The sequence below is a fragment of the Trematomus bernacchii genome, unplaced genomic scaffold, assembly GCF_902827165.1.
Source record: "Trematomus bernacchii unplaced genomic scaffold, fTreBer1.1, whole genome shotgun sequence".
NCBI classification, from domain to species: domain Eukaryota; kingdom Metazoa; phylum Chordata; class Actinopteri; order Perciformes; family Nototheniidae; genus Trematomus; species Trematomus bernacchii.
In genome coordinates this window covers 17,677,128-17,702,538 of record NW_022988050.1, presented here as the reverse complement: position 1 = coordinate 17,702,538, position 25,411 = coordinate 17,677,128, and the positions used below count along the sequence as shown (strand labels likewise).

The following is a 25,411-nucleotide window of genomic DNA, read 5'->3' as shown; positions in this document are numbered from 1 at the left end:
TAGCTCCCCCTGCATTAATAAAGGATACATGAATTAGGGCTGCAAGATTTGGTTAAAATAACTCATTTAGATTACGATTCAGAAGGGATTCATCATTTTGCATCATTATTTTCTTTTGTATTGGAAAATATATGAAAAATGATCATGGTGTGATTGTTTAGTTAAGTCTGTAGAATACTGATTGTAGGCCGGGATATCTCTGCAGCACTTAACACTTATTGTGCCTCCTACGATTTGAATATATATCTTGTCCATTATTGTGATTTTGATCAAACTTTGATAAATGGTGCAGCCCTAACATAAATACAATTATAACATTGTTGCTATAGCTATTCTTTCTTACACATCATTTTTTTTTTTTAAAGCAGGCCCCATTTTCTACATCTCTACTATCCAATCCAATCCACTTTATTTCTATAGCACATATTAAAAACAGAGGGTTTACCAAAGTGCTTCACAGCAAACATAACATTATAATAAAATATAATATAACAATAATAGATAAAAGGCACACATAAGAAAAGATAAAAGGCACACATAAGAATGAATACAAGGTACATAAAGGCTATGGACAGACAATAAAAGCATACAAATGGATAAAACAGCTCAGACTGACTCGAAAGCAAGGGAAAAGAGGTGGGTCTTTAGGCGGGACTTAAAAGTTTGGAGGGTGGGCGACAATTTGACATGGGGGGGCAGGTCGTTCCAGAGCCTGGGGGCTATCGCTGAGAAGGCTCGGTCTCCCCTGGTCTTTTTCTTGGTTTTAGGGACTACCAGCAGCAGCTGATCAGCCGACCTCAAAGCCCTTGAGGGGGTGTACACCTTTAGGCTTTAACTATGATGCTTGACAGCCTCTGCAAGTCTTTGTGAGGGTGTTCATGATTATCCCAAATAATGGAAATGTACTAATATCATATTCACTTATTGCAAATAGAGTTAAAAAAAAATGATCACTAATGAACACCCCAAAAAATGCCAGAATGATGCATGTACATGGACTTAAACTGTTGCGTTTGATAATGTGCTCCCTGGTATGTGAGCCGCACTGTGCCAAGACTCACCTCAGGTTATGTCTACACATGATACATCTACCCAGATTCAGAGATGATTGGCAGGGAACAGCCTGAACAGGTCGCCATTTGATTACAGGGCTGACGCATACACACATTTATATCCTCATATTCACACCTACAGGCAGTTAAAGAGTCTCTGACGACCTACCCTGCATGTCTTCTGACAGAACCTTCTCTCTCGGGAGGCGGAGCTCAGTACTGCACCACCTGGCCAACATGATTTATAATTATGCCAATATTAGATTTTCAATATACATTTTCACAGTTATAATACATACATTTGAAACGTTGAGTAAATAACGTCATAAGCTTAGCATAATTGGATATTTTGGACTCATTCTAGACTCAATGTAGACATAATTCTTCATTCCCAATTATTTTATTTGTTGTGCCTCTAAAACTGTCATTTTTGGAAGCAATAACAGCCTGTGACTTTTGATTTCCATAGAACAGATGATTCTGAAGATTAATGATCAGACTTGAATTAGCAATTAGCTCTGTGGTTATTTTGCGATGATGAGATTTTCACATTTGTTCTACAACATAAAATATTCTACTTAAGTAAATACCTCACTGGTGAATGTCTGAAGCTTTACGGTGTCTTAAAAACAACGGTTGCTAACAAGTGACTGAATGAGACTACACGTCATCGCGCTTAACATTAGCCGCCTTAGCTTAGCGCTGGTGCTTTGAAGTCATTGTGACTGTCATTTAATTTTTCTACAGCATAATGTTTTCTGCATTCTACCAAAATCCAATGAAAAAATCTCATTGCTTTTTGTCGAGGAAGCCCTTGCAATGCTAACTTCCGTGTCAGCCTACGGAAACATGTGTCATCATTGCACCACTCTATTAGCCTGTAGGGACTTTATTTACAGTCTTAGCAACAGATTTATGAATACCTGATGCAACCCAGCCCCGTTCTTGGTTCTATATTGATTGAAGGTTAATAAAAGGCTGCTACACAGCTCATACAATGGAACATGTTTGGCCCAATGTTGAATATAGTGTGAACTGTTATAATGAGCCTTTGGTGGGAAAACTATGTCTCTTGTTCTTGTATCGCTGGGTTTCTTTTATTTAGTATCTAACCCCAATATATATGATTTTAGAAAGTCTGATTTTATTAAATTGACTTTTTCTGTGTTTGGTCATGATGATCTGCTCCGGCTTGCTACTAGCTAACCCTCTTGTCACTCTGTTTCTCTTCCTCTCTCTCTGTACTGACATCCTTCTCTCTTCAGGGTGTGTGTGCTTCAGCAGGCTCTGGGAGGTCAAACCAGTCAGTGTAAGCAGCATGGACAGAACCTTCCATTTCATGACACCTTGTGCCCCTTCCTTTGAGTTTCAAAGTGTTCTTTTTCCATCTTGTTTGTTGTAAAAGAGAATCAACAATCAACATTTAACTCTTCATTTTTATGCCTTACTGTTTTTATTTATTATTTTACTTACTCCTTTATTATATTATAACACTCAACTTCCTGTTTCCTTTTTCACTTGCTTTTCATGAAACGTCTTTTCATTCACTTTTCCTTCCTTGTTGTTGCCCATACCGTGAACTGTTTCCATAATGATGTCTTTGTCATTGTTGAATTTTGGTTTATGTCAAAAACATTCCTTATGATCACAACTCTTTGTGTAGCATTTTGTGTCACTATAGTCTGTTGTTAGGCTGGAAGCTGGAAGAGTGTGTGGCAGCAAGAAACTGATCAAAAAGCTACATTTTGATCAAAAAGACACAAAATGATGATCCTGCTACAGCCCTGACTAACAGAGGCTGGGTGTTAAGTTGGTCTCTTAGGGTAGAGTGTTAGACTAGTTCAAGTTTAGAATCAGTGTTTTTGATACACTGGCCATTGTGAAAGAAAAAAATTCTAAAATGTATTAAGAAAAAAAGAAATACAATTGAAAAATAGTACATTTCTTAAGAATTAAGGTAATATCACACTAATTAAATTGACAATAGACGTGTTATCAACAGTAATAATAATCTGTATGATTGGGATAATATTTTTAATACTTGATTGTAGTGAACAGGTGAGAGCGGTCTGTGAGCTTCTGTGATCAGACCAGACCTGTTTTAACTGCACAGAGGGGACTTGGTTAACTCCAGACTGCAGTTCAAAGCAAAACCACTGAACTCAGTAGACTTTATGAGTCTTTATGGGAATGCAATGAAAAGCAGAGTGAACTTAAAGGCTCTGCTGGTGTCTTTCCTTCTTTTCAAGCTAAATGTATTCCACCAATAGAATATGTATCAGGGGTTAGGGTCAGTGAGGTAGCATGCATCAGTTTGCAGCACATAAGCAGCAGAGTCAGTAGTTATGATAGCAGCCCATACATGAGTTGATGACAATGCTCATATACAGGAAAACTAACTAACAATCACACAACTTGAGATTTGTTCTGACTGCAGAAATGTTCAGGTTACCAAAAGAACCTCCAGATATTCAGGATCCACCTGTCGCTTCACTGTGTAGATATTAAGGGAGTAGTTGGTCTGTTGACACTCATTCACTTCATCAGTGTCGATCTAATCTTGTTTAACTCTGCTGTTTACACGTGATGTAATATTGACCTGTGTGTGTGTGTGTGTGTGTGTGTGTGTGTGTCTCACAGGGTCAGGGTGCCATCACAGAGAAGCTGCGCAGCCTGAGCATGCACGACCTGACCCAGATCACCCAGCAGGATGACAGAGGAGACCAGCTCTACCAGTACAGCTCCCACTCCTCCAACCCCGCCATCAGGAGGTCCCAGAGCACTGACCCTGCTGACGGACCAGGTACACACACACACACACACACACACACACACACACACACACACACACACACACACACACACACACACACACACACACACACATACACACACACACACACACACACACACACACACACACACACACACACACACACACACACACACACACACACACACACACACACACACACACACACACACTGTATAAACCCCAACATGTTTTGTTTTTTTTTAATCATAATTTTACCACAATTTTCCTAGTTTGCATTAAAGATTCAGAATGTTACATTAAGAGCAGTAAACAACGTTTTGCTATGTACAGATATTACAGAGTAATATAGTATATAACAATAGTTCTACCTGGGCAGAGAATAAACGTCCTCTATCCAGTGTGCTTTGGTTACGTAGTTGGTCCTGCCACATGTGCATGATAATGTATGTTAGTGCATGTCAGCTAATGTTTATGTACCCCACTGTATAGCTTGTGGCCCTGTCTCTGCACTGTCCTCCTACATATTCAAATTAAAAAGATAGAAAAATGTTATTGTCATTAGCACAAACGCTACAGTGTAGTTGTTGGCAATAGAAATCTAAAGTCGCTGGCTCCTCATCATACAATTGAATGTAAACATAAAAAGAAAAATACATTAAATAACCAACTGACGACATTGTTGCATTGATGTAGTGCAAATCCCAACCCCCCCAAGGCTAACACTGTTAGCTCTCTGAGCACTGCTGCTGTAGTTTGGACCTTTAGAACAAGGTCCAAACTACAGCAGCAGTGCTGCAGTTAGCTAGCAGCCAGCTCAGCTGTCACCATGTTGAGAGCCATGTGGAGTCAATCTCTCTGCTCTGAATGTCGCATAGTGAACCACTAAAGCTCGCAAACCTCTAGAACACACTGGAATCTGAACTCACAGACGTCATACACACAACCAGCAAAACATGCTTCATCCAGTGATAGGCACGTCCATAAATGCCTTTGAATATCCGTCCTTATAGTAGGCACAGAGATAGTGCTGTCAATATCACGGCTACACTGGTGTGACAAATGTGCCACATCAGCTTAATATCCCTATTCTAATGTTTCTTTGTTCGCATGCTCCTTTCCTTACTTCCTCTTGCTTGATGAGAACTGCTGTGTGTGTGTGTGTGTGTGTGTGTGTGTGTTTGGTGTTGTTGTGTGTGTGTGTGTGGTGTGTGTGTGTGTGTGGTGTTGTGTGTGTGTGTGTGTGTGTGTGTGTGATGTGTGTGTGTGTGTGTGTGTGTGTGTGTGTGGTGTGTGAGTGTGTGTGTGTGTGGTGTGTGTGTGTGTGTGTGCTGTGTGTGTGTGTTGTGTGTGTGTGTGTGTGTGTGTGTGTGTGTGTGGTGTGTGTGTGTGTGGTGTGTGTGTGTGTGTGTGTGTGTGTGTGTGTGTGTGTGTGTGTGTGTGTGTGTGTGTGTGTGTGTGTGTGTGTGTGTGTGTGTGTGTGTGTGTGTGTGTGTGTGTGTGTGGACTTCCCAGCAGACAGAGGGGATGAGATGAGTTTGAGTGGGATGCTGTTGGAATTTCAAACACACACACACTCCGTCTCTGTTCCTTCCGTCTATCTCTCTCTCGAACACACACAGGCAGCCAGTGAGGTGTGGAGAGGGGGGGGGGGCTGAGATGAATGTATAGGAGGAGAGTGGAGATGTAAGGGATGGATGGAATTGGAAGAGGAGGAGGATGGAGGCTGGCAGACAGCATTAGCATACTGAGAGAGGGAGAGTGTTCTGTATTCAGCTCAGGAGGAAGAGATGTTTCTCCCCTCTTGCTCTCTTTCATAGGGTCCTCCCTGCTGCTCACATGACATCACACTCTGCTGGCTATAGGAGGTCTTCAGCTCCTGGGTAACAATGGTTTTCCTTCTGGACCCTTTTCCCCTCACATCTGTCGGTTGGATTGTCTATTATTTAATTTCATTATCTTTTTTTGATCTATACACAGGACGTCTATTCCACATTTATTCCCCTTTATTTGTGCTAGTTTTTCCTTTTTACTGCGACAACGGCCCAAAACACTTCCATTAGGAGAAACACGATGCTAATATAAAAACACACATGTTCCACTAACAGTGACAGTTGGCCAACTATAACTCTCAAATGTCAACAAGTGCTGCGGTCCCAGCTCTGTGCGTCACTTTCTAGTGTTCCCGTTAGATCTGCACTGCACTTTTATAGTTTTGATCTTTGCATTTTGTATTTGCAGCGTTTTGTATATGCAGTGCTTTTAGTAAATGCTGCGCATGTTTCGTCAAGTTGGTGAATGTTTTCTAGATGCTGCATCATTAGCATGTGTTTTGGCACATTTGTGTTTTTGTTTGCATTGTTTTAATTTAAAAGTGCTCCGCACATTCTACTAATAGAAGTTTTGGGCCGTTGTAGTCCATTTGCACTCCGTCGTAACCGAGGGCATCGTATGCCGTAAACACTTTAAAGCCGCCTGGGACAAGTGTCTCATTTGTGCTACAGAGCTATATAAATACAAATTGATTGATTGATTGATATTCGAAAAACCTTTTAAAATGCGTGTTTTCTAAATGGAGATCGGCTAAGCTAACGCAATATATGCTCCGACCGTCCACACTCACAACAACAGCCTATACAGACATAAATAAAGCAGCGACTGTATTCACCATGACACAGGCAGTCTGTGGTTTGTACTTGTTTAACTTTTGTCTAGTTTCTGAACAGAGATGAGGAGCTGTGAGCTCTGAGTGCTAACAGCTAACGGCTGTGTTGTTTTTCTGGGGTTCTCATTGAAGATGACGTCACGGCTCCGCCTACACTGCGTTACTCTAGTTACTGCCCTCGCTACTAAACTGTAATGGAAATGCGCCATAAAGTGAGCCAGTCCTAACAAGGCCTAACGAGGCCTAGCCATACCGAGCGAGGCCGAATGAGGCCCTGTAGTGGAAATGCGCCATAAGTACCAATCGCGTTCACACCGGAGTACTTTTCCCTGAGGGAAGATTACGCAAATGAGCCGCTGACGTCACTTCGTCTTGTTCTGCTTTGGGTTTACTGGCAGGCCGCAAACCACTTCACGGCGTATACTGCCACCCGGAGTCCCCGGCCGGAAGTCCCCGGAGTTGGGGACTGGCTTCAGTAGAAGCTGCTGGGAGTCTTCCGAGTAAATTGCCAGAACGCCGACACCTCTTCATCTCCACCGCTCCCATGTTTTTTTTTGTGTTGCCATAAGTTATTCTCTCTCCGTTGGTGCGCGGGGCTAATGCTAATGCTAATAATGCTAATGCCAGCAAATACAATGGCGGCTTCAAAAAACCTTTGACGGTTCGGGACGAATACGAATACCGTTACACCCCTAACACACACACATTTTAGTTTTTTTACACTGTCCTGCTCCCTGAACTACTTAAATTCAAATAATACCATATTCTCTCTTTGAGGCAGCACAATATGAGATGAGACACATGTGGAGCAGCTGAGCACAGTGTAGAGCAACAACTTTGGAGTCTAAATATACAAGCTTCAGAGTTCAAAACAAAAAACCACAATGTCTCTTAATTCTCTTAATCAGGTTTACCTGGACTACAATTTCACTGACACTTCTTGAGAGTGCAAAGTGAAGGAGGAGTGTGTTTTGACAGTGAAAGTAAAGCTCAACAGCAGGTTAAGACATTATTCATATTCAGGACAGAGTGTTTGTTTGCTCTGGAGAGCAGCAGGATTCCAGAACCCCGTGGAACAAGCTGCTCCAGATCTCTGCTGCTGCATTGTTTAATAAAGCCCTCAGCCCTTTATGACAGGAAATTGGAGAGTTTTTACACAGAATAGACTGTTGATAGCTGGAATGGCTGGAATCTGTTCTTCACAGTCCAGACAGAGCAGTAAGATTCCACCCTGGAACATTACTGTAACATGTTGTTCCTGAGCAAGTGGCTTTCTCCTTTGAGGGTGTAGCATTAGGAGCAGATGATTATGGGCTTTTAACACTCAGTTCTTTTCTCGTGTTAAATGTGTGGTTCTTCAGTACAGTGGGTAGGACATCCAACTGTCTGGTTTCAACCTTCATTGAGCTGACACTTTTATCCAAAGAAACGTACAATAAGTGCATTCAACATAAGATACACACTCAAAGCAAGAATCCTGCAGGTACATTAGCTGTCAATCATCCATGTAAGTGCTACTGCATTGGCTTCAAATAAGCCATTTAAGACTACATGTAAATGAAGCCGATTAAAGCCTTGTTATGATTTTTTGCCAATTATTGTTTCCTGTAGTGTGTTCTATAGGTTTTTGTGCATGTAAATGGTCTGCAGAGGCTAAAATATCTGTGTTTCTCTCTCACACACTACCCCAGCAGTGAGTTCAAGATTCAAAGGTTTATTGTCATAACATACACAACTATGGTGTAGTGATGTAATTTAGGAAAAACTTAGATCGCAGGTTCTTCGAAAGTGTAGTTACAAGACATAAACCAAATATATCAGGCAGTAAGTTCCTTCACTATTAAAGTATGCACACTGGATTCTATACTAGACGGGGTTAGTTTGTGCAGCAGGACTGGACTCTTCCTGAGACTCAGAGCTGCAGCGGTGTCTCTGCCTGCTGTGGGTAACGGCTGATTCACCATCCAGCATTCAGAACCCAGAAGGTTGTTTTTGATGTTGTGCAGGAATGTGAAGTCTCATGTGAAGCCTCTTCCCACCCTGTTTCCTCTGGGAGGGGAAAGGTTGCTTCCAACTCTGGAGAGTGGGAGGTTTTCTCTTATAGACTCCAGATGTGACAACAATAGCAGCAGCAGGAGCTAGAACCAGAACACATAGAAAATACATCACTGGTAGTTTTTTCTGTGACAAAAGGGCATGAAAACTGTAACATAATGTCCGGTTTACTATACAATAAACAACATATATTGATATGCAGGCCATAATTAATGATCTGAGTCTTATCAACAGTCGAGTATCTTATGATGGACCAGAAAAAATACCTGGAAGACCTTTTAGATAAATCTGTATTCTCTCAAAAGCCTTTAAAAATACACATGACTTCTGCTGCAGTGTGTATTCCTGGCAGCAGGCTGTAACAGATAGCTGGTGTATAACCTGTCTAACTGTTGTGTTTCTATGAAGAGAGACAAAGGGAGCAAGCAGAGTAGGGAGGCAGCAGTGTGTGTGTTTCTTTGTGTGTGTGTGCTGACCTCTACTGGAGAAGCTGTGTCTCACACACAGAACTCGATCCACACAGGCCTGTAACCACAACGTGTTTTTACACCAGCAATAAGAGTTCATCCATGGAAATGTGTAAGGTGGAAATACTGCAAATATAAGTGACTCTGTATGAAATACAGTACATGTCGGATCATTGGAGAAATGGTACGAAACACCTTTACTCAAAACATGCATCTACATCTACCCCACAACATTTTCAGCTCCTTTTGTATTTAAAACTCAGTCCATCTTCGCTGTTTATGTGACTTCTCTTCTCCTCTTCCACCAATGGTTGAGCAGTTGTTATCCTTGCTGATCTTAACATAAGTTTCTGAAAAGGCTAAGTTATGCAACCAAACTGAAACATGACGTATTTTGTAAAGACACATATCTGAGTGTGTGTTTCAGTGATTCCTGATGTGTGTGTGTGTGTGTGTGTGTGCTTCTCAGACTACTACTATGCCGAGGAGGAGAGGAGTGATGACGAGGGCGGAGCCCACCTTGTCTGAGGACGAGGCGGTCACTCAGAAAGGACTGAGGCGGTCTCAGAGCGTCAAGATGACCCGCTCCAGGGTCCGCAGAGACGTGAGTTCTGTCCCATGAAGACTGTGTGTTCTGTAGCCAAACGTATCTATCAATATATGAATACATATTCTGTATGATAACAAACAGCCTAGAAACTCAGGGGTATAATTATATACATTTTCACACCTATTATTTTCATTATTCTGTCATCAGGCTCGCTATGGATCCCTGAAGATTAAAGGCAAGAAGAGACCAGCACTGAGCTCCGTTAACTATGGCTTATGAGAAGAATACCACACACATACACACACACACACACACACACACACCACACACACACACACACACACACACACACACACACACACACACACACACACACACACACACACACAGGGTCTGCTCTGACAGTCACTCTGCTGAACTTGTTTGTCTCTTTGATGAGGAGCGTTCTTCTGACATATTTATTTCTTACTCATCCAGAACCAGTGGCTCTGAGAGAACCTCCATGTTTGTGTTTGGGTGGATGGCGTACATTTATGCATCTTATTTTAGTTTATAGTTGTGATTTGATATACATGTAGTCTTTGAGCTTTTAGGATTTTTACATTTCCTTTTATCCAAGTGTTGTGCTGCCGCTTCTTAAGGCGTCCTTAAACTGTCATTCATGGCCAAGCTAATATTGAAATAATGAACTGATGATTTGAGCTATTGTATTAACCATTTCATAAAAATAACTGTAGATACCTTTTGTTCAAATATAAACATGTACACTGCTGATTCTTACACAGTCAGAACCATGAACTTTGATCCAAACTGTATTCAGTTAGAGTTTGGCCACCTGGGGTTAGCGTAACAAGCCATTCATGCACAATTGGAAAAAGGGGCAAAACACCAAATAAAAAAAAAGGCCAAAACAATTACAAAGGGCCACAAAATGATGACAAAGGGAAACATAATGACCACAAACAGACAACAAGTAGAATGAGGGGAAATAACCACAAACCAAAAAAAACAGTCTTAAACAAATAATAAAATGACCACAAAGAGACACTACACCACAGAGATGCTGAACAGCACAGATAAGAGGATGAACTACTTGTGTGTGTGTGTGTCCACTGGCTGGTGAAGAATATTAATATTGGACCACAGAGATGAACCTATCAATCCAAATAGCACTTATATTGATGGCTTATAAGTGACCTAATGAAATCTGATGTGACCCATGAAGAAAGACAGCGGTGTTCATGTCTAACCCGAGTACTACATTAGAGCAGCGTGCTCTGCTGCCTTCAGGGTATCCTCCATGAGGAACCTGTTCCCAGCTGAAGCTCTGACCCTGGTGTTGGAGTCCTTTAACCCTCACTACTCCACTGCACACACACATTCCCCATCACTGCAGAGCACCAGCAGCTGAGCATGGACATTTACACGTTGGGGGGGGGGGCAGTTGAATGAATCAGATGTGCAGTAGAAGTGGATAAAGTGAGTGAAACACCAGCAGCTGGACACTACCCCTTCTTCCTCAACACGAGTCAGGAGAGAGAAATGGAAGAGAAAACCAAACTGAGATTCTTTAAGGTTTTATAAGCAGGTTTATTGAATTAATGATCATTTCTTATTTTCCTGCATTGTACACATGTTTTTTTATGACTGTGTGTCCTGATCACTATCCTGGTTGTACATATCTAGCTGTTTCCTTGTGTTTGAAGAGTGTGTGTGTTATGTTTGGATCAAAAGGAGTCTTTTATTATAGTAACCACGTGTGTTTGCACATGTACCTCCTCTTAAACCTTTTGATCAATGCTGTTGTTGCTTGTCATCTCATTTTTGTATGTACGTTGCTGTAGGCAACCCAATGAGTTTAATGCTAATGCTAGCAGCCTCTCGTGACATGTCAGAGTTAGGCTTGTTTTGGTCCTCTGGTACTGCAGTCAGTGATAAAACGCTCGAGGGCTGTGGCTAAAGCGTATTCCTAAGAACTATACGATTGATATGCGTTAAAGAAATAATGAAAGTGTGAACATGCCGCCTAGCAACATGGCTGTGTTACACATTACACATGTTTAGTTAAAGGTTGGGGTTATTGCACTCAGCTGTGAGCGTTCACGCCGTGCAGGCATGGTGCGAAGGCCTTCCTCAGCAACACACGGCATTGCTTTGAAGCCGTGTGGGTGTGTGTTCAACACTCATCAATAGTGCTTACATCACTAACAAGCCAAACTGTCTCATGTCAGGACGTCCATGTAACGCTCATAACTGAATACTGATACCAAAGCTTCTCTGAGCTGTGTGACGGAGTTTTTAATCTGTGTGGGGAAATGTAGTGTGTGGATTGGAAATGAAATATAATAAAGGATGTTGAAATACACACAGGGCAGCATGTGTAGTGTTTCTGTTTATGATGTGTATTCCTGTAGACTTTAGAACTGTCTCAGTGAAGAGGACAGAAGCGCACAATGGCACAACTGAACTAAAACTAATATTTGTGTTTCACTGAGGAAATGTAAAAATGTTTAGATGATTCATAATATTTACTAATGTTTTCATCATTGACAGTTTTCATATGAATACAAAATACCTTATGAAATGTAAACTATTTTAACAAGCCAACATTTTGTTTTAAATAGTTATTTTTGAAACAAATAATGCAATGTATTTTTATTTTAAAAACAGTTGATGGATATATATATATATTTCATTGTAGATATATTTATTTCAAAGGTTTTCTTACAATATTCATATTTACAGAGTAAAACTTTTATTTTATTTCATTATGACACATTTGATTGTTTATAGACTTCCCATGGACCTTTTTTAGCCTTCCGCTCCCACGGTCCTGTCCAGGACAGATAAAGGGAAAGGGATAAATGCATCGTCATGACAACAATCTGCACTTCTTTGACATGAAACAGAAGCGGATAAGAGTCAGACTGCTTGTTACAATGTTCACTTTGCTCTCCTGCAGAGGGACAGGCCTCACTTGTTCCTGTCCTCTTCTTCCCTTCATTCCATCTCCAAACCTGTCTGCACAAATGATCCCTACAGAAACCGCAGCAGCTTCCTTCATCCTGAACATCGATGAGTTTGAAAGATGATGCAAGCTGAGAGCTGCATTTCCTTTCTCTTCATTACCATAAGGTATAAACAGGAAGTAAGCACATCTGATGTTACCACTGCATGTGATGCAGCTCAAATCTGCACTGCCACATTGGGATGTGTCTTTATTTTCATAATCAATTCATCCAATCCAGATCCAATTATTAGTTTGATTAACAGTTTATCTTAAAATCAGAATTGAAAGAAAAAATGCTCATCTCAAATTTGTAAAGCAAAAGATGTCATCTTCAAATGTCACAAAAGTATTCACTTTAATGATGTAAAACACAGACCGTCAGAAGCCAGTTCATGTTTGCTGGAAAAAATAGATAAGTTAGCACTCCTAAATATGACATTTTCTGATTCATTAGTCAATGAATTGTCTCAGCTCCTCCAGCCTCTACAGATGCTGGGGTGTCTGCCCGGGAGATGCTCATTCTAACGTCTCAGAAACTGTTGGGAAGTGATGTGTGGTTAAAGGCTAGAACACACCAAACACCTTCTGCGCTTCTTATTAGAGTAATATGAAAGATGCAGCTGTGTGTGTGTGTGTGTGTGTGTTGCTATTGTTGCACAAGAACATCAGTTAACTCTCTCTTTGGCAGCCAAGACGCACTCATAACAATTCACATCACGCACAAAAATGATAATTGAAGCCTTTAATTCAAGTACACTCAAATAAAAAAATGCAGCAGAGTAGTTGTTCCTCAGAATGTGTGTGTGTGTGTGTGTGTGTGTGTGTGTGTGTGTGTGTGTGTGTGTGTGTGTGTGTGTGTGTGTGTGTGTGTGTGTGTGTGTGTGTGTGTGTGTGTGTGTGTGTGTGTGTTCCAATAATGCCCTTCAGGAGCAGTTCAGACACATATTGTACATGTGTCGCTCTCCACTCTCCCTCATGGAGTTCTCAGTGTAACATCAGGTGTTGGTTCTGCTTCATCTCTCAAACGGACGACTGAGGAACAGGAAGTAGCTTAAATACTCCACAGCTGGTGAAGCAGGAGTTTTACTGCTGTTTTACTGCAGGGCCAAAAGTCCATGATTGTCTCCTGGATTCTTAGAACATGAATTAAAAAAACTAGAGAACTTCATGTCGGATTGAAAAAATGTGAACATTTCAAAAGAATCTCAGTTTTTATTCATCAAGTTTCAAGCAATGATGTGTTTTAACATCCCACATTCATTTCCTTATTTCTTTCTGAAAGAGGCAAACAGAAGAAACTGAATCTCAGGCTCTGGTGCAAGAAAATAAAGAAATAAGGGCAATACAAAATCTATTGTGATAGCACAAATTTAAAAAAAAAAGAATCCAACAATAAAATAATTAAATAACGTTATCTTATTGGTAACTTCATGTTTACTAACTTAATTAATGTCAACAAAATTATATTTTTATATAATCAAACTCTACAGCCGCTGGCATTCATGTGTTGGCCAAAATCCCCCCAACAGGAAGTTAGAGGGATGTTTTCCACCGTGCCAACATTTGCAAAAAGCCCAAAACATTATGTTAATTATCATCTTATAGATAAAAAGCACTATCATTTAGCATTCGAAGCACTGAAATAATCAGTTATTTAATTCCAGACTATAAAATAAAAAATCACTCGCACAAGTCCCCCCCCCCCTGCATCATCATTATTACTGCACACAGTATGGGGGTTTCATTATAGCTCTGTGACAGCCCCGGGTCACATGACAAACATTTTGGCATCCAAACTCAACCCTGGTGCCTGTGTGTGTGTGCCTGTGTGCGTGTGTGCGCACCTGCCTGCGTGTGTGCGCGTGTGTGTGTGTGCGCGCGTGTGTGTGTGTGCGCGCGTGTGTGTGTTCAGAGCTTGTCCCTGTCCAGCAGCTCCTTCAGTTCGTTCTGGATGTCCTCGGGCAGCTCCAGAGGGGGCAGGTCGTCCAGACACAGGTCCTCCTGCGCGGGCATCTCCAGCGGGGGCAGCTGGGGGATGGCGATCTCCTTCCCCTTCCCACCCGTGCTCCTCCTCACCTGCTCCCCCCCTGTCCCCAGAGCGCCCCCTGCCTGTGAGTTCCCCCAGAGCTCGGAGCACTCCACAAAGTCTGCGTCGGTGGCCTCGGAGCGCAGCCGGGCGTTCTCCGAGCGCAGCTGCTGGTTCTCGTCCATCAGGCGGGTCACCAGGCGCCGCAGGTCCTCGATGGTGGTCTGCTGCTCCTCCAGCCGGGTCTTGTCGTCTTTGGTGGTCTTAGTGCCGGGGCACGGCGTGGTCAGAGGCTGGCAGCCTCCGGTCTGCCGGGTCTGGAGCTGGTAGAGCAGGGTGTCGTACTCCCGCTCCCTGACCCCCTCTGCAGCCGGGGGGCCGGGGGGGGCGCTGGGCTGCAGCTGGCCCGGGGTCTGGGTGAGGAGGGCCGGGCTGCTGGGGGGGGGCTGCACCTGAGCGAGGCGGGACTTCGTGGCCTCTCGACGGGTCTCTCTCTTCAAGCGCTCCTGGATGAGTCGCTGCTGTTTGATATGACTGTCCCTCTGCAGCTCCATGGACAGACGAGCCTACACACACACACACACACATTGTATTGTATAGAAAGCACCTTCTATTCTTTCCCAGACCTTAAGTAGCGCTTTGATCATGTGATCATAGCCACGCCCCCCTCCCTCAGTCCATATTGACGATCCTAATAGCACAGCTCAGACTACAGCCCCCTTCAGTAACTGTGTACATTTACTCAAGTATTGTTTTTAATGATGGGACACTGACTAAATGACAGCATTACAAATGGTTAAAGTAGTTGTTATTTGTATCATTACTGATGTATCAATACGTAGGCAGAGGACCTGACTAAAGGCTGTGTTAACCAATACTTAAGTCTCATTGAGATGAATGCAGAAATGGTGGAGAGCGTACCACCTACTTGTCCCCCCCCACCCCACCCACTGTATATCTCACCTGCTTACACTCAGTTGTCTTCATGGCTTCTGTCAAAAGTTCTGGGAGAGACAGAGACAGAGGTGAGGTGACGTTGGTCTTTGGAAACAATGACAGTCAGAAATGCTCTTTGATTTGAAGTAAGAGTGAGAAGCAAGAGTGATGAGAAATTCACGTCTCATTTTTGCAAGAGTTGAAACTTGAGTAAAGAATTCACAGGACAAGGTCTAAATGTATGTGTACAAACCATAGACTGTCTATGGCATGACCATGCAGTCACTACTTTATTTATGCCACATGACGTTACTTTGACGGAGCAGCTACAACGGTATCCTAGCCCGGATTGATCCGTTTTAGATTATTAGCTACTACAAAATCAATTATTAAATACATTTTGACATATATTAAAGGTCACCTATCATGCAATTTGTAGGCTATAGCATAGGTCTCAGATATATACAAATGTATAAAAAACATGTCTATGAAGTGTTTTGCTCAAAATACCAAACAGATCACCCATTCTAGCCATGCCTCATATCCCTCTATTTCACTTCCTGTTACTCAAGTGCTGATTCGGGGTATATAAGCAGAGCTTATGCCTGCTCATGCGGGACCCGGCAGATACTTTCTAAAATAAATGCTGTGGGGATGAAACCCCAAAACCACATCAAGGATTATCTCTGAAACATTATGGAGCTCAAAGGCTTTCTCTCTCTCAGGTTTACCACAAAGTGAGTTCTTTTTTATATCTTGCTTCTTTACACATGATCTCTCCAGTACAGGTTAGCTCTGAGTGTTAGCGATGCTTGCTAATGTAAACAAAGACCATATTACATCCAAAACACGTCAGGCATTGATTCTGATAGCAAGTTTCCGATAGGGCTGTGGGTCCACCAGGAGAGGGTCCACCATCCGATATGACGTAATACATATATATATATGGAGTACTTTTACTTTTGGTACTTGAAGTATATTTTGATGCCAATCATGTTGTACAGTGTTCCCCCTAGGTTTACTGCCTTGGCAGGGTGCTGCTCGGGTACCCCCCCAACGCCAAGACAATGGTAGGGGAAACACTGTTGTATTTTTACTTAAGGGTCAGTGTGGTGTTAGTGTTACCTGCTGCTTTCTCATGGCAGGAGATGGCCTCTTCATACTTCCCAGCCACCAGCAGACGGTCTGCCTTCCTGCACTGCTGATGAGCCTGAGGAGAAACACAAGAGAACAGGGGGGGGGGCACAGAGACAAGGCACGGGCAGTGAGCAGCAGTCTAAAAAGGGATAAAGTGTAGGAGATGTTCTTATTCAAATTAACCCAATTCAAGTTTTAGACGGATACAACAGAAGCTGAAACGATATGAAAATAAGCTCTTTTATTTATATTTATTTAGTCATTATTCCGGCAATAATTAGCACTAGCGTCTGGAGTGTGAAGATTTGCTGCTTTCTTTTTCATATCAGACGATAAAATGAATATATGTTGACTTCTGTTGAGACAAGACAAGCGGTTTGACTGTGATCTAGGGCTCTGGGACAGCAATGATGTTTCAATGAATAGAGAACAAAATCCCTGAATAAAAACCTAAATAAGTTAGAAATAGTTGGTATATTTTAAATAATAAATGTGATTGCTTTGTTATTATAGTATTTATTTGACTACATACTGATCATGAGAATCCCTAATTACATATAGACATTTCAAAGGATAGATTGACAAATGACAGGTAAGTAAATGAGTGGAGAGACATTATAAATGCAAAAGCCTCCAGAATTGTGAATTAGTTGATCTAGTTAAGCATTTCACATCAGTTCCAGCTTTGTGTATATACATGTAGTATGCCCAGTTGATCTCCATTTAGGTTCAAAATGGAAAGATAAAAAATGTCACTTTGAAAGAATAACTCAGAGCTCTCTCCACCTCCCACCTCTCTCATGTTTTAATAATATTAGAGTCTCAGAGTGGAGCCTCCCTGTTTCCCTCCACCCAGCTACACCTGGAAGGTTTCTCAATTCACTCATTCCCCCTCCTCGACTCCTCGACCCTCCGGTAGTGACCCGGAAATGGATTTCAGCGCGCCATGTTGAAGGACATCTCATTTCTCTAAATGCACACCGAGGACCGAGCATCAAGCGTCGAGGAGGCTCTCTGGAGGAGCTATAACCGAGGAGACACTGATGGGTCCTCCACGGCTCCTTCGTCGATGCATTTCTGGCAACAGTGATGTTTCAAAGAGTCGAGACGCACGGCCGGACTGATCTCAGCCAATGAAAGCTCTGCATGCATCCCCTGGATATTATTTTATTAACTGCTTTCATCGCGACGCAATGTTTACGCTGAGAACAGCTGTGAGGTCCGTGCAGAAAGCAGAGCAGTGTGTATAATATATATCACTCAGTATAACAGGCCTACTCTCTTTATTTGCTTTAGTTTAGTAGATATCTACAAACAAAGAGTCCATATTTTTCTAAAACCATTTAGTGCTTCACAAAATAAAATACACAACGGCTGCCTGTTGTACAGTGTGTGTGTGTGTGTGTGTGTGTGTGTGTGTGTGTGTGTGTGTGTGTGTGTGTGTGTGTGTGTGTGTGTGTGTGCGTGCGTGCGTGCGTGCGTGCGTGCGTGCGTGCGTGCGTGTGTGTGTATGTGTGTGTGTGTGTGCGTGTGTGTGTGTGGCGGACAGACAGGTCTCAGTTGGTTTGGTGTCCTCTGCTTACTTTTATTACTTGTAAATAAAACTTTTGGCCCGTAATTTCATTTCCTCATTGTAGCGACCAGAGAGGGCGGGGGGGGGGATATATCCAGTCTCTGATAGTGTTACGTTATTATGCTGCGAGTGCTCTCATACTTGTTTGATTCTGAAATTGTATATATTTATATAAATATATAGCCTATATGTGTGTGTATATATGTCCGCATCTGTAGCCTGTTATTGTCTCATTATACGAGAAGCCCCTCAATGCAGTGCGCAATGCCTCAATGAGCTCAATGTGGGCAGTTCTCTTCCCGTTTTTATTATACATCCATGTTCTCTTCCCTCCCCCCCCATCCTAACCACTCCCTACCTTTTTACCTAATCCTAATCTTCCTTCCTCCCTCCCTCCCGAACATAAACCCAAAAACCTCTCCTACCCCTTAGTATTATTTTTGCCACTTCTAATCTGTTCTCCTTTAAACTCTCTCTTTTTCTCCATTTCCTTTTTGAAACCCATCTTTTCCTCCCCTCCCTTCTGATGTAGTTGTGTTCATAACATAGACTGTATATATAAAGGTTCATAACCATGCCACATTACCCTAATAAGGTAAAAAACTAACAGCATTGGTTTTATTGAACTAACTAGATATGAAAAACATGTGCCCGTGCATCTCCCCTGCCACCACAAGATGGGGACAGGTGACCTCTATTTTCGTACCTAACCCCTAACCCTAAATGTACGATGAACTAACTTGATTTATATATATATTAATAATATAAGATATAATATGTTACTTTTGTGACTGGGTAAGTACACAACACGGGAGTCGGGACGTCACGTGCCTCAAAGGTTGAGCTCCGCCCACGTTGAGGCATTGCGCACTGCATTGAAGGGTACTACCATTATACCGCACTGTGAATGAATCAAAGTAAATATATAAGTCGTCATGAACACATCTGTCCATCAGACAGAGGGCTGCTGTGCCTCCTGTCATCATTAATGGACGTCTCTTTAAAATGACCGCTCAGAGGAGAGGAGTTCTCATTTCTCTAACCGCCTGCTGCTTCCCTTCCTCTCTCCTCGGTTCCCCTCCTCGACTCCTCCGCTCGCATCTCCTGTGGGCGGGACTAAGTCTTGAGGATAGGAGTCGAGGAGGGGAAATTAGAGAATTGAGAAACCTTCCTGCTCATCCTTCAGGAGGGCTGCATGGGGTGGAGCCTATGACACTGTTTAAGAGATATTTCCTCAAAGGCTGCTAACAATCTGGATTAAATAGATATGTTTGGGGATATCTTTAAGCCATTTAAAAACAGGTTTTCCAGGTTGGGACTTGTTTTAAAACACATTTCCTGCTAGGGCTATCATTTGGATTAGGGGACAGGGCTCGCTTAGACGTTTTAATCTTTTTTTTTTATCATTCAGAGAAATAATAATTGATATCCAGATGGTTAAGTGTTTAAGGATTATGGAAAAAGCCTACCTGAAGTGTGATTGGCTGGGATATGTTTTTCTGAAAAACAAAATAGAAAAAAGGGATGCTCAGTTCTGGGATTTGAGTTTTACGACAAAACATGAGACAGAAACTGGGGCTATTCTCCATTCTCGTCAATATGTTAATATAATTTGAGATAATTTGTCCAAGCCTTATAAAATCTATTACAATGAGCACTGACGATGACCTGGAGGATCATGATCAATTAACACCTTCCTGACATACTTTATATTGTTTTCTTCCTCCAGCTCTGTATACGTTTTCACTTTTAAACTGTCCTTATCCTAATGCTGATGATTACAGTACTGTATACTAAATCTGATCAGGGCAGGGACATGACTTACAAAATGTCCCAAATTGGGATCAATAAAGTACTTATCTATCTATCTAGTATCTATCCATCTACTTGAACCCTTAAATGGTTTCTGTATCCTGGGGGATACACTCATTTGACAGGCAGTGTCCATGAGAAATAACAGTGTAACATGGGTATAATATTGGTGTGATACGGTTATAATAATGGTGTAACATGTGTGTATTAGGGGTGTTAGGTGTGTTAATATAGGTGTATGTTTTAATGTGTAATGTGCTTGTATTAACAGTTCAATATAGGTGAATTATGGGTGTAGTAACAGTGTAATATGTGTGTAATAACATTGTAACTATGGTGTAATATTGGTGTTACATGGGTGTAATGTGTGTCAAGTATCAGTGTAATATAGGAGTTCTAATAGTGTAACATGATACAATAAGGTTGTAATACAGGTGTACAAATGTGTAACATGGATGTACTAATAGTGTAATAGTTGTGTATTAATTTCGACTATGAGTGTAATAACAGTGTTTTAAGGGTGTAATGTAGAAGATGGAAAGCACACATTCTCTAAGGTATTTGGATGTGAGGCCTTATTTAAGGGTTGAATAAATGTAAATGCCACTGTGCTTTATTAACAACATCGAGACGTCCCGTTATAGAAATTGAATAATACTGAGGTGGAATTGTATTTAATTGCTAATGTGATTACGTTTTGGGACGGTGTAACCATAACACGTAACGTTATGAATAACACGCTAACATTAGGCTATAAACATGACATTAGTCACAACAACACAGTAAACTCGGACAGTGTCAGGTGTTGTTTGGAGAACTAAAATGCCACATGTCTCTCCAGGAACAAGGCAAACAGAGCGGTTAGCCGTTAGCTTTAGCAGCTAGCTGTTGTAGCTGCAGTCTACAGTAACGTTATCCCGTTATTGCAACATCCACACCGACACTCACCAGGTTGAGCGGGCTGTCCTCGACCTCCATGGAATGGCTTCTCGGTGGTTTACACTACATGAAAGGTGTCTCTGTCCCTCGCTGACTGTCATTCGCGATACGATAAAAAAAGCCTTGGAAACATAATTACAATAATATTAACTGTCAGGGAAGCACAATCGCCTCCACAGCTAAAGCTGCGTCAACACGTCGTGACGTCACATCCGTTCTACAGCAGGTTGTGGTCGGATGTTTTGCTTCTTCTTCTTCTTCTCTCAGTTTTTGGCAGATTGCAAACAACTTTAAAGGTGCATACCGCCACCTACTGTACATGAGTGTGAATCATCATATCATTCCATCTCTTAACTCATGGACGTATATATCTATGATCTAATCAAAAAATAAATAAATCAACAAAAAACATAAAATAAATAAAACAAAATAAAATAAAAATCTATGATCTTTCCTGACCTAATGTTAAATTATTTTTCCTACCCCAGTTTCACTCAGAAAGGTAAACAGTGTGACCTCTTCCACCCACTGTAATCCTATTACTACTGCCAGCATTTCTGCTGTATACACTGATAATTGATCAGACGCTCTTTTTGAGATCGATATTTTAAAGTCTGGGATGTATATACCAACTCCAACACACTCTTCCTTGTTCTTAGAACCATCTGTGTAAATGTTGAGGTAATTGTAGTACTTTTCGTTCAGGTACATACTTGTTTTAATTCCCACTTCATTTATTTGCCACTCTTTTTTCCTTTCTATGATATTCACATCTATGTTAGCTTCTGGGAAAAGCCATGGGGGAACACTACTAAATGGGGTTGCTTTGGCAAACGTGATGGTCTCCACTCCATATGCCCTCGTTCTCTCCTTACTCGTCCAGCCAAACCCACGCCCCTGGAATTTTGCATATTCCCAGCAATCCTGTAATATTCTGTTTGTGATATTTTCTTCTCCACTTCCTTGTAGCCTGACCCAGTATGACAGAGCAAGTTTCTCTCTTCTGATCTCCAGAGGTGTCTCTCCTGCTTCTATCAGAACTGCATTGATAGGGGATGACTTTATCGCTCCAATACACAGCCACAATGCTTTATATTGTATTCTATCAATTTTAAAAAGTGATGTTTTTGCTGCTGCTCCATACACTATACAACCATAATCTATTGTGGACCTCATAATTGATCTGTAAATGTCTATTAATGCTTGTTTGTCTGCGCCCCAGTTGCATCTAGCTACAGCTCGCAATACATTTAATACTTTTTAGCCTTTTGTTTCCACTTGATTAATATGCATTTTCCATGTATATTTGCTATCAAACCACAGTCCTAGGTATTTGAACTCATTCACCTTTGTCATTGGACGATCATATAGTGTTAGCTGTTGGCCATCAATCTTGCGTTTATTTGTGAATACCATGTAGCATGACTTGCTTTCTGACATTTTGAATCCCCAGTTATATGACCACCTCTCCACTTTTTTAATCGCTCTAGCTATATTCTCCATTACGTATGGGGCATTTCTTCCCCTCATCCAAATAGCCCCATCATCTGCGTATAGAGCCGATTGGATGCATGTGTCTAAGCATGTAAATATATCATTAATCATGATGTTAAATGATATTGGACTGACTGCACTCCCTTGGGGAATACCATTTTCTATTTCAAAATAATTGGAAATATCTGCTCCAACCTTTACTATAAATGTCCTGTCCAATACCCATTCTACTCAATTTGATCAGTAACCCATCCCTCCACATACAGTCATACGCCTTTTCAATGTCAAAGTACACTATTGCCATTATCTCTTTCATTTTCAATGTTTTTTCCACATCATTACTCACTCTTACAAAAGCATCTATTGTGGACCGCCCTTTACGAAATCCGCTCTGAAAACTACTCAGCAGCCCTTTCTGTTCCAGTACATGTGAGAGCCTATGAACAATGATCTTTTCCATCTATTTACATAGGTGTGATGTAAGAGCTATTGGTCTGTAGTTACTAGGGTTAGCTGTATCTTTCCCTGGCTTATTGAATGGTAGCACGACTGCTGTTTTCCACAAACTTGGCATATCTCCTTCTCTCCAGATTGTATTGAAAAGACTCAGCACCATTGTCATAGTTTCCATAGGTAACTGTCTAAACATAGCATAGCATAGCTGGTCTTGTCCTGGGGCTGTATATCCTGTACCTTGTAAGGCTATTTTGAGTTCTGACATTGTAAATTCCAGAGCTGACCTATTATCCTGTCTCTTCTCCTTCACGTTTTCATTCTCTGCTAGTAACTGCTGTTTTTGCTGCCTATGAATATCACTGAGATGTTCCCCACTATGTACTGCTGCAAGTGTCCTTCCTAACATATCTGCCTTCTCTTTATCTGCACTGTAAAACCTGACAAGTTAATAGAACTCAAACGTTTCTTTGAAACTGATTACATTGAAGTTTTTGAGTAATACTTATATCTTAACTGAAATGTTTTAAGTTAAAGTATAATCTTATCAATTGAGTTCTATTTAGTAGTAATTTTCAAGGGACACAAACATATTGTTTTTTAAGTTAAAGAAACATTATATATTAAGTTTCTTTTAACTAATCATTTGTGTTAACACTGTACATATAAAGATCAAGTATTGTTGACTTAAAAATGTTCATATCTTTTCAACTAGCTATTTTGTTAGCACAGTACATATGAAAATCAAATATTTAACTTGAATATTTTTATTATCTCTAAATAAAAAACTTTTCGCTGTATAAAACGCGATATGAATTAAAAACGTCAATTGATTAGTACTCAAAACTGACTGAATGTAGAGTACTTAAAACATTTTTTGAAACCGATTACATAAATATTTTCAGATAACTGTAACTCAAAATCCCTAAGTTAACATTGAGTAAACATTCAAAAGCACTTTAACACTGACAATTTAAATGCAAATCACTGTTTTATTAAGTGACAATATACAAAACATTATATATATATATATATATATATATATATATATATATATATATATATACATACACACACATTATAGCAAATAACTCTTTTAAATAAAAAAAATACCTTAAAAACAGTGCTAGGGCCTTGAGAAATATCTGTGTGTATTTTAACCATCACTTATGAGTGAACACAATTTTCAGGAACAGTTCTGCGTATTAATTTAACACATGGACCATAAAGACCCAATACATATAAAAGTATAAAACAACATCTACAAACAGTCCTTCAACTTGATGCTGAACAGTAACAAATCTGTAACAAATCTGTCAATGCAATACAGAACACGGATGTAAAGCAGCAGGATGTAAACAGAGGAGAACAGTGTGTGTGTGTGTGTGATTGTTAAAGTGCAACTTTGTTGGTAGGATTACACTGCCAAAAGCTCATTTTTCAGGCTCAACACCCTGGGCTTCAAATTCTTCAAGTTCCCCTCATCCAGGCCCATCAACACTTTCTGGGTGAAGTCGAAAGTGTTGGCCAAGTCTTTTGGGTAGCTCAGATGCAGGGCAAAGGTCAGTGCAAAAGGCAGGATGAATGCGTCAGCCAGTGTGGGGAGTTCGATAACTCTGTTACCCTCAATGACAACAGCGATCCTCTCTGGGCAGAAGAGCGTGGCATCTGTTGACCTGGCACTGATCATGAGAAGTCCGACCGCGATGTCCTCTATGTCTGGATCATCAGACTGCTCCACCTGATGACAAGAACAGATAAACGTTACCCATTACCCCAAATTGCCTTGGCTATCTCAGAAATCTGTTTTCTAAAAAATACATCAGTGACATATCACATCAAATAACCTAATGTTTTGTGCATAATGTGGCTTTAACCCTTTAACTGCCAGACCAAGAAAAAAGCTATGGAAAAATTATTTGTTTGCATTTTTTTTATCAAATGGGCCACAAATAATTTTATTTTTTTTGACTGACCCCACAGTTTTGTTTTTATGAGTCTCTACCAATTGGTCGAGCTGGCCTTTTATGGTAAAAGTGCATTTTCAAGAATCATCATATACAGTACAGTATTTGTACGCATCAAACTCAAATAAAACACAAACTCAAATACATTTGTTTCTTTTATGGAAAATGAGCAATATATACAACCAGATATATTCATAAAAGATAATCAATTATAATTGTAAAAACCATAGACTGTTTAAACATACCGTCAGTTTAAAAGCTGTTTTATTCTGAAAAAAAACGGAAGCTCTCGCAAAATCTCAATGCCAAGCTTGTATTCTGAAAATCCTTCATCTCCGGTTAGCATTTAGCATGTGGCTAATATTACGTTTTCTAGAAATGTGAATGTAAAGCGAAAATGACACGAAGTGTTGCACACCAAAACCTACTGACTTTAACACTACATCTATAGACGTCGAGATATTATTATTGCTGAATATTAAATGAAGGTACAGTTTATTTT

The 25,411-nt window shown here is 40.9% G+C and overlaps 2 protein-coding genes across 3 annotated transcripts in view; one reads left to right on the top strand and one right to left on the bottom strand.

Annotated features, from left to right (window-relative positions):
• Positions 1-11,927, top strand: part of reep3b (receptor accessory protein 3b) — a 45,950-nt gene extending 34,023 nt beyond the window's left edge. The window contains 4 exon segments of the mRNA XM_034119278.1: positions 3,693-3,855; positions 9,482-9,519; positions 9,521-9,616; positions 9,770-11,927. Coding sequence (XP_033975169.1) covers positions 3,693-3,855; positions 9,482-9,519; positions 9,521-9,616; positions 9,770-9,841 — 369 coding nt within the window. The 3' untranslated portion in view covers positions 9,842-11,927.
• Positions 11,928-13,760: 1,833 nt separating this feature from the next.
• On the bottom strand, positions 13,761-21,207 carry nrbf2b (nuclear receptor binding factor 2b). 2 transcript variants are annotated; one of them, XM_034119823.1, is made up of 5 exons: positions 21,005-21,207; positions 19,714-19,743; positions 16,660-16,744; positions 15,562-15,602; positions 13,761-15,164 (listed from the first exon to the last, which is right to left on the bottom strand). In XM_034119823.1, the coding sequence occupies exons 1-5, from the start codon at positions 21,032-21,034 to the stop codon at positions 14,481-14,483; spliced, it is 870 nt and encodes a 289-aa protein (XP_033975714.1). In that variant the 5' UTR covers positions 21,035-21,207; the 3' UTR covers positions 13,761-14,480. The 2 variants fall into 2 exon arrangements, with proteins under 2 accessions (XP_033975714.1, XP_033975712.1); XM_034119821.1 differs by lacking the exon at positions 19,714-19,743.
• Positions 21,208-25,411: the final 4,204 nt, after the last annotated feature.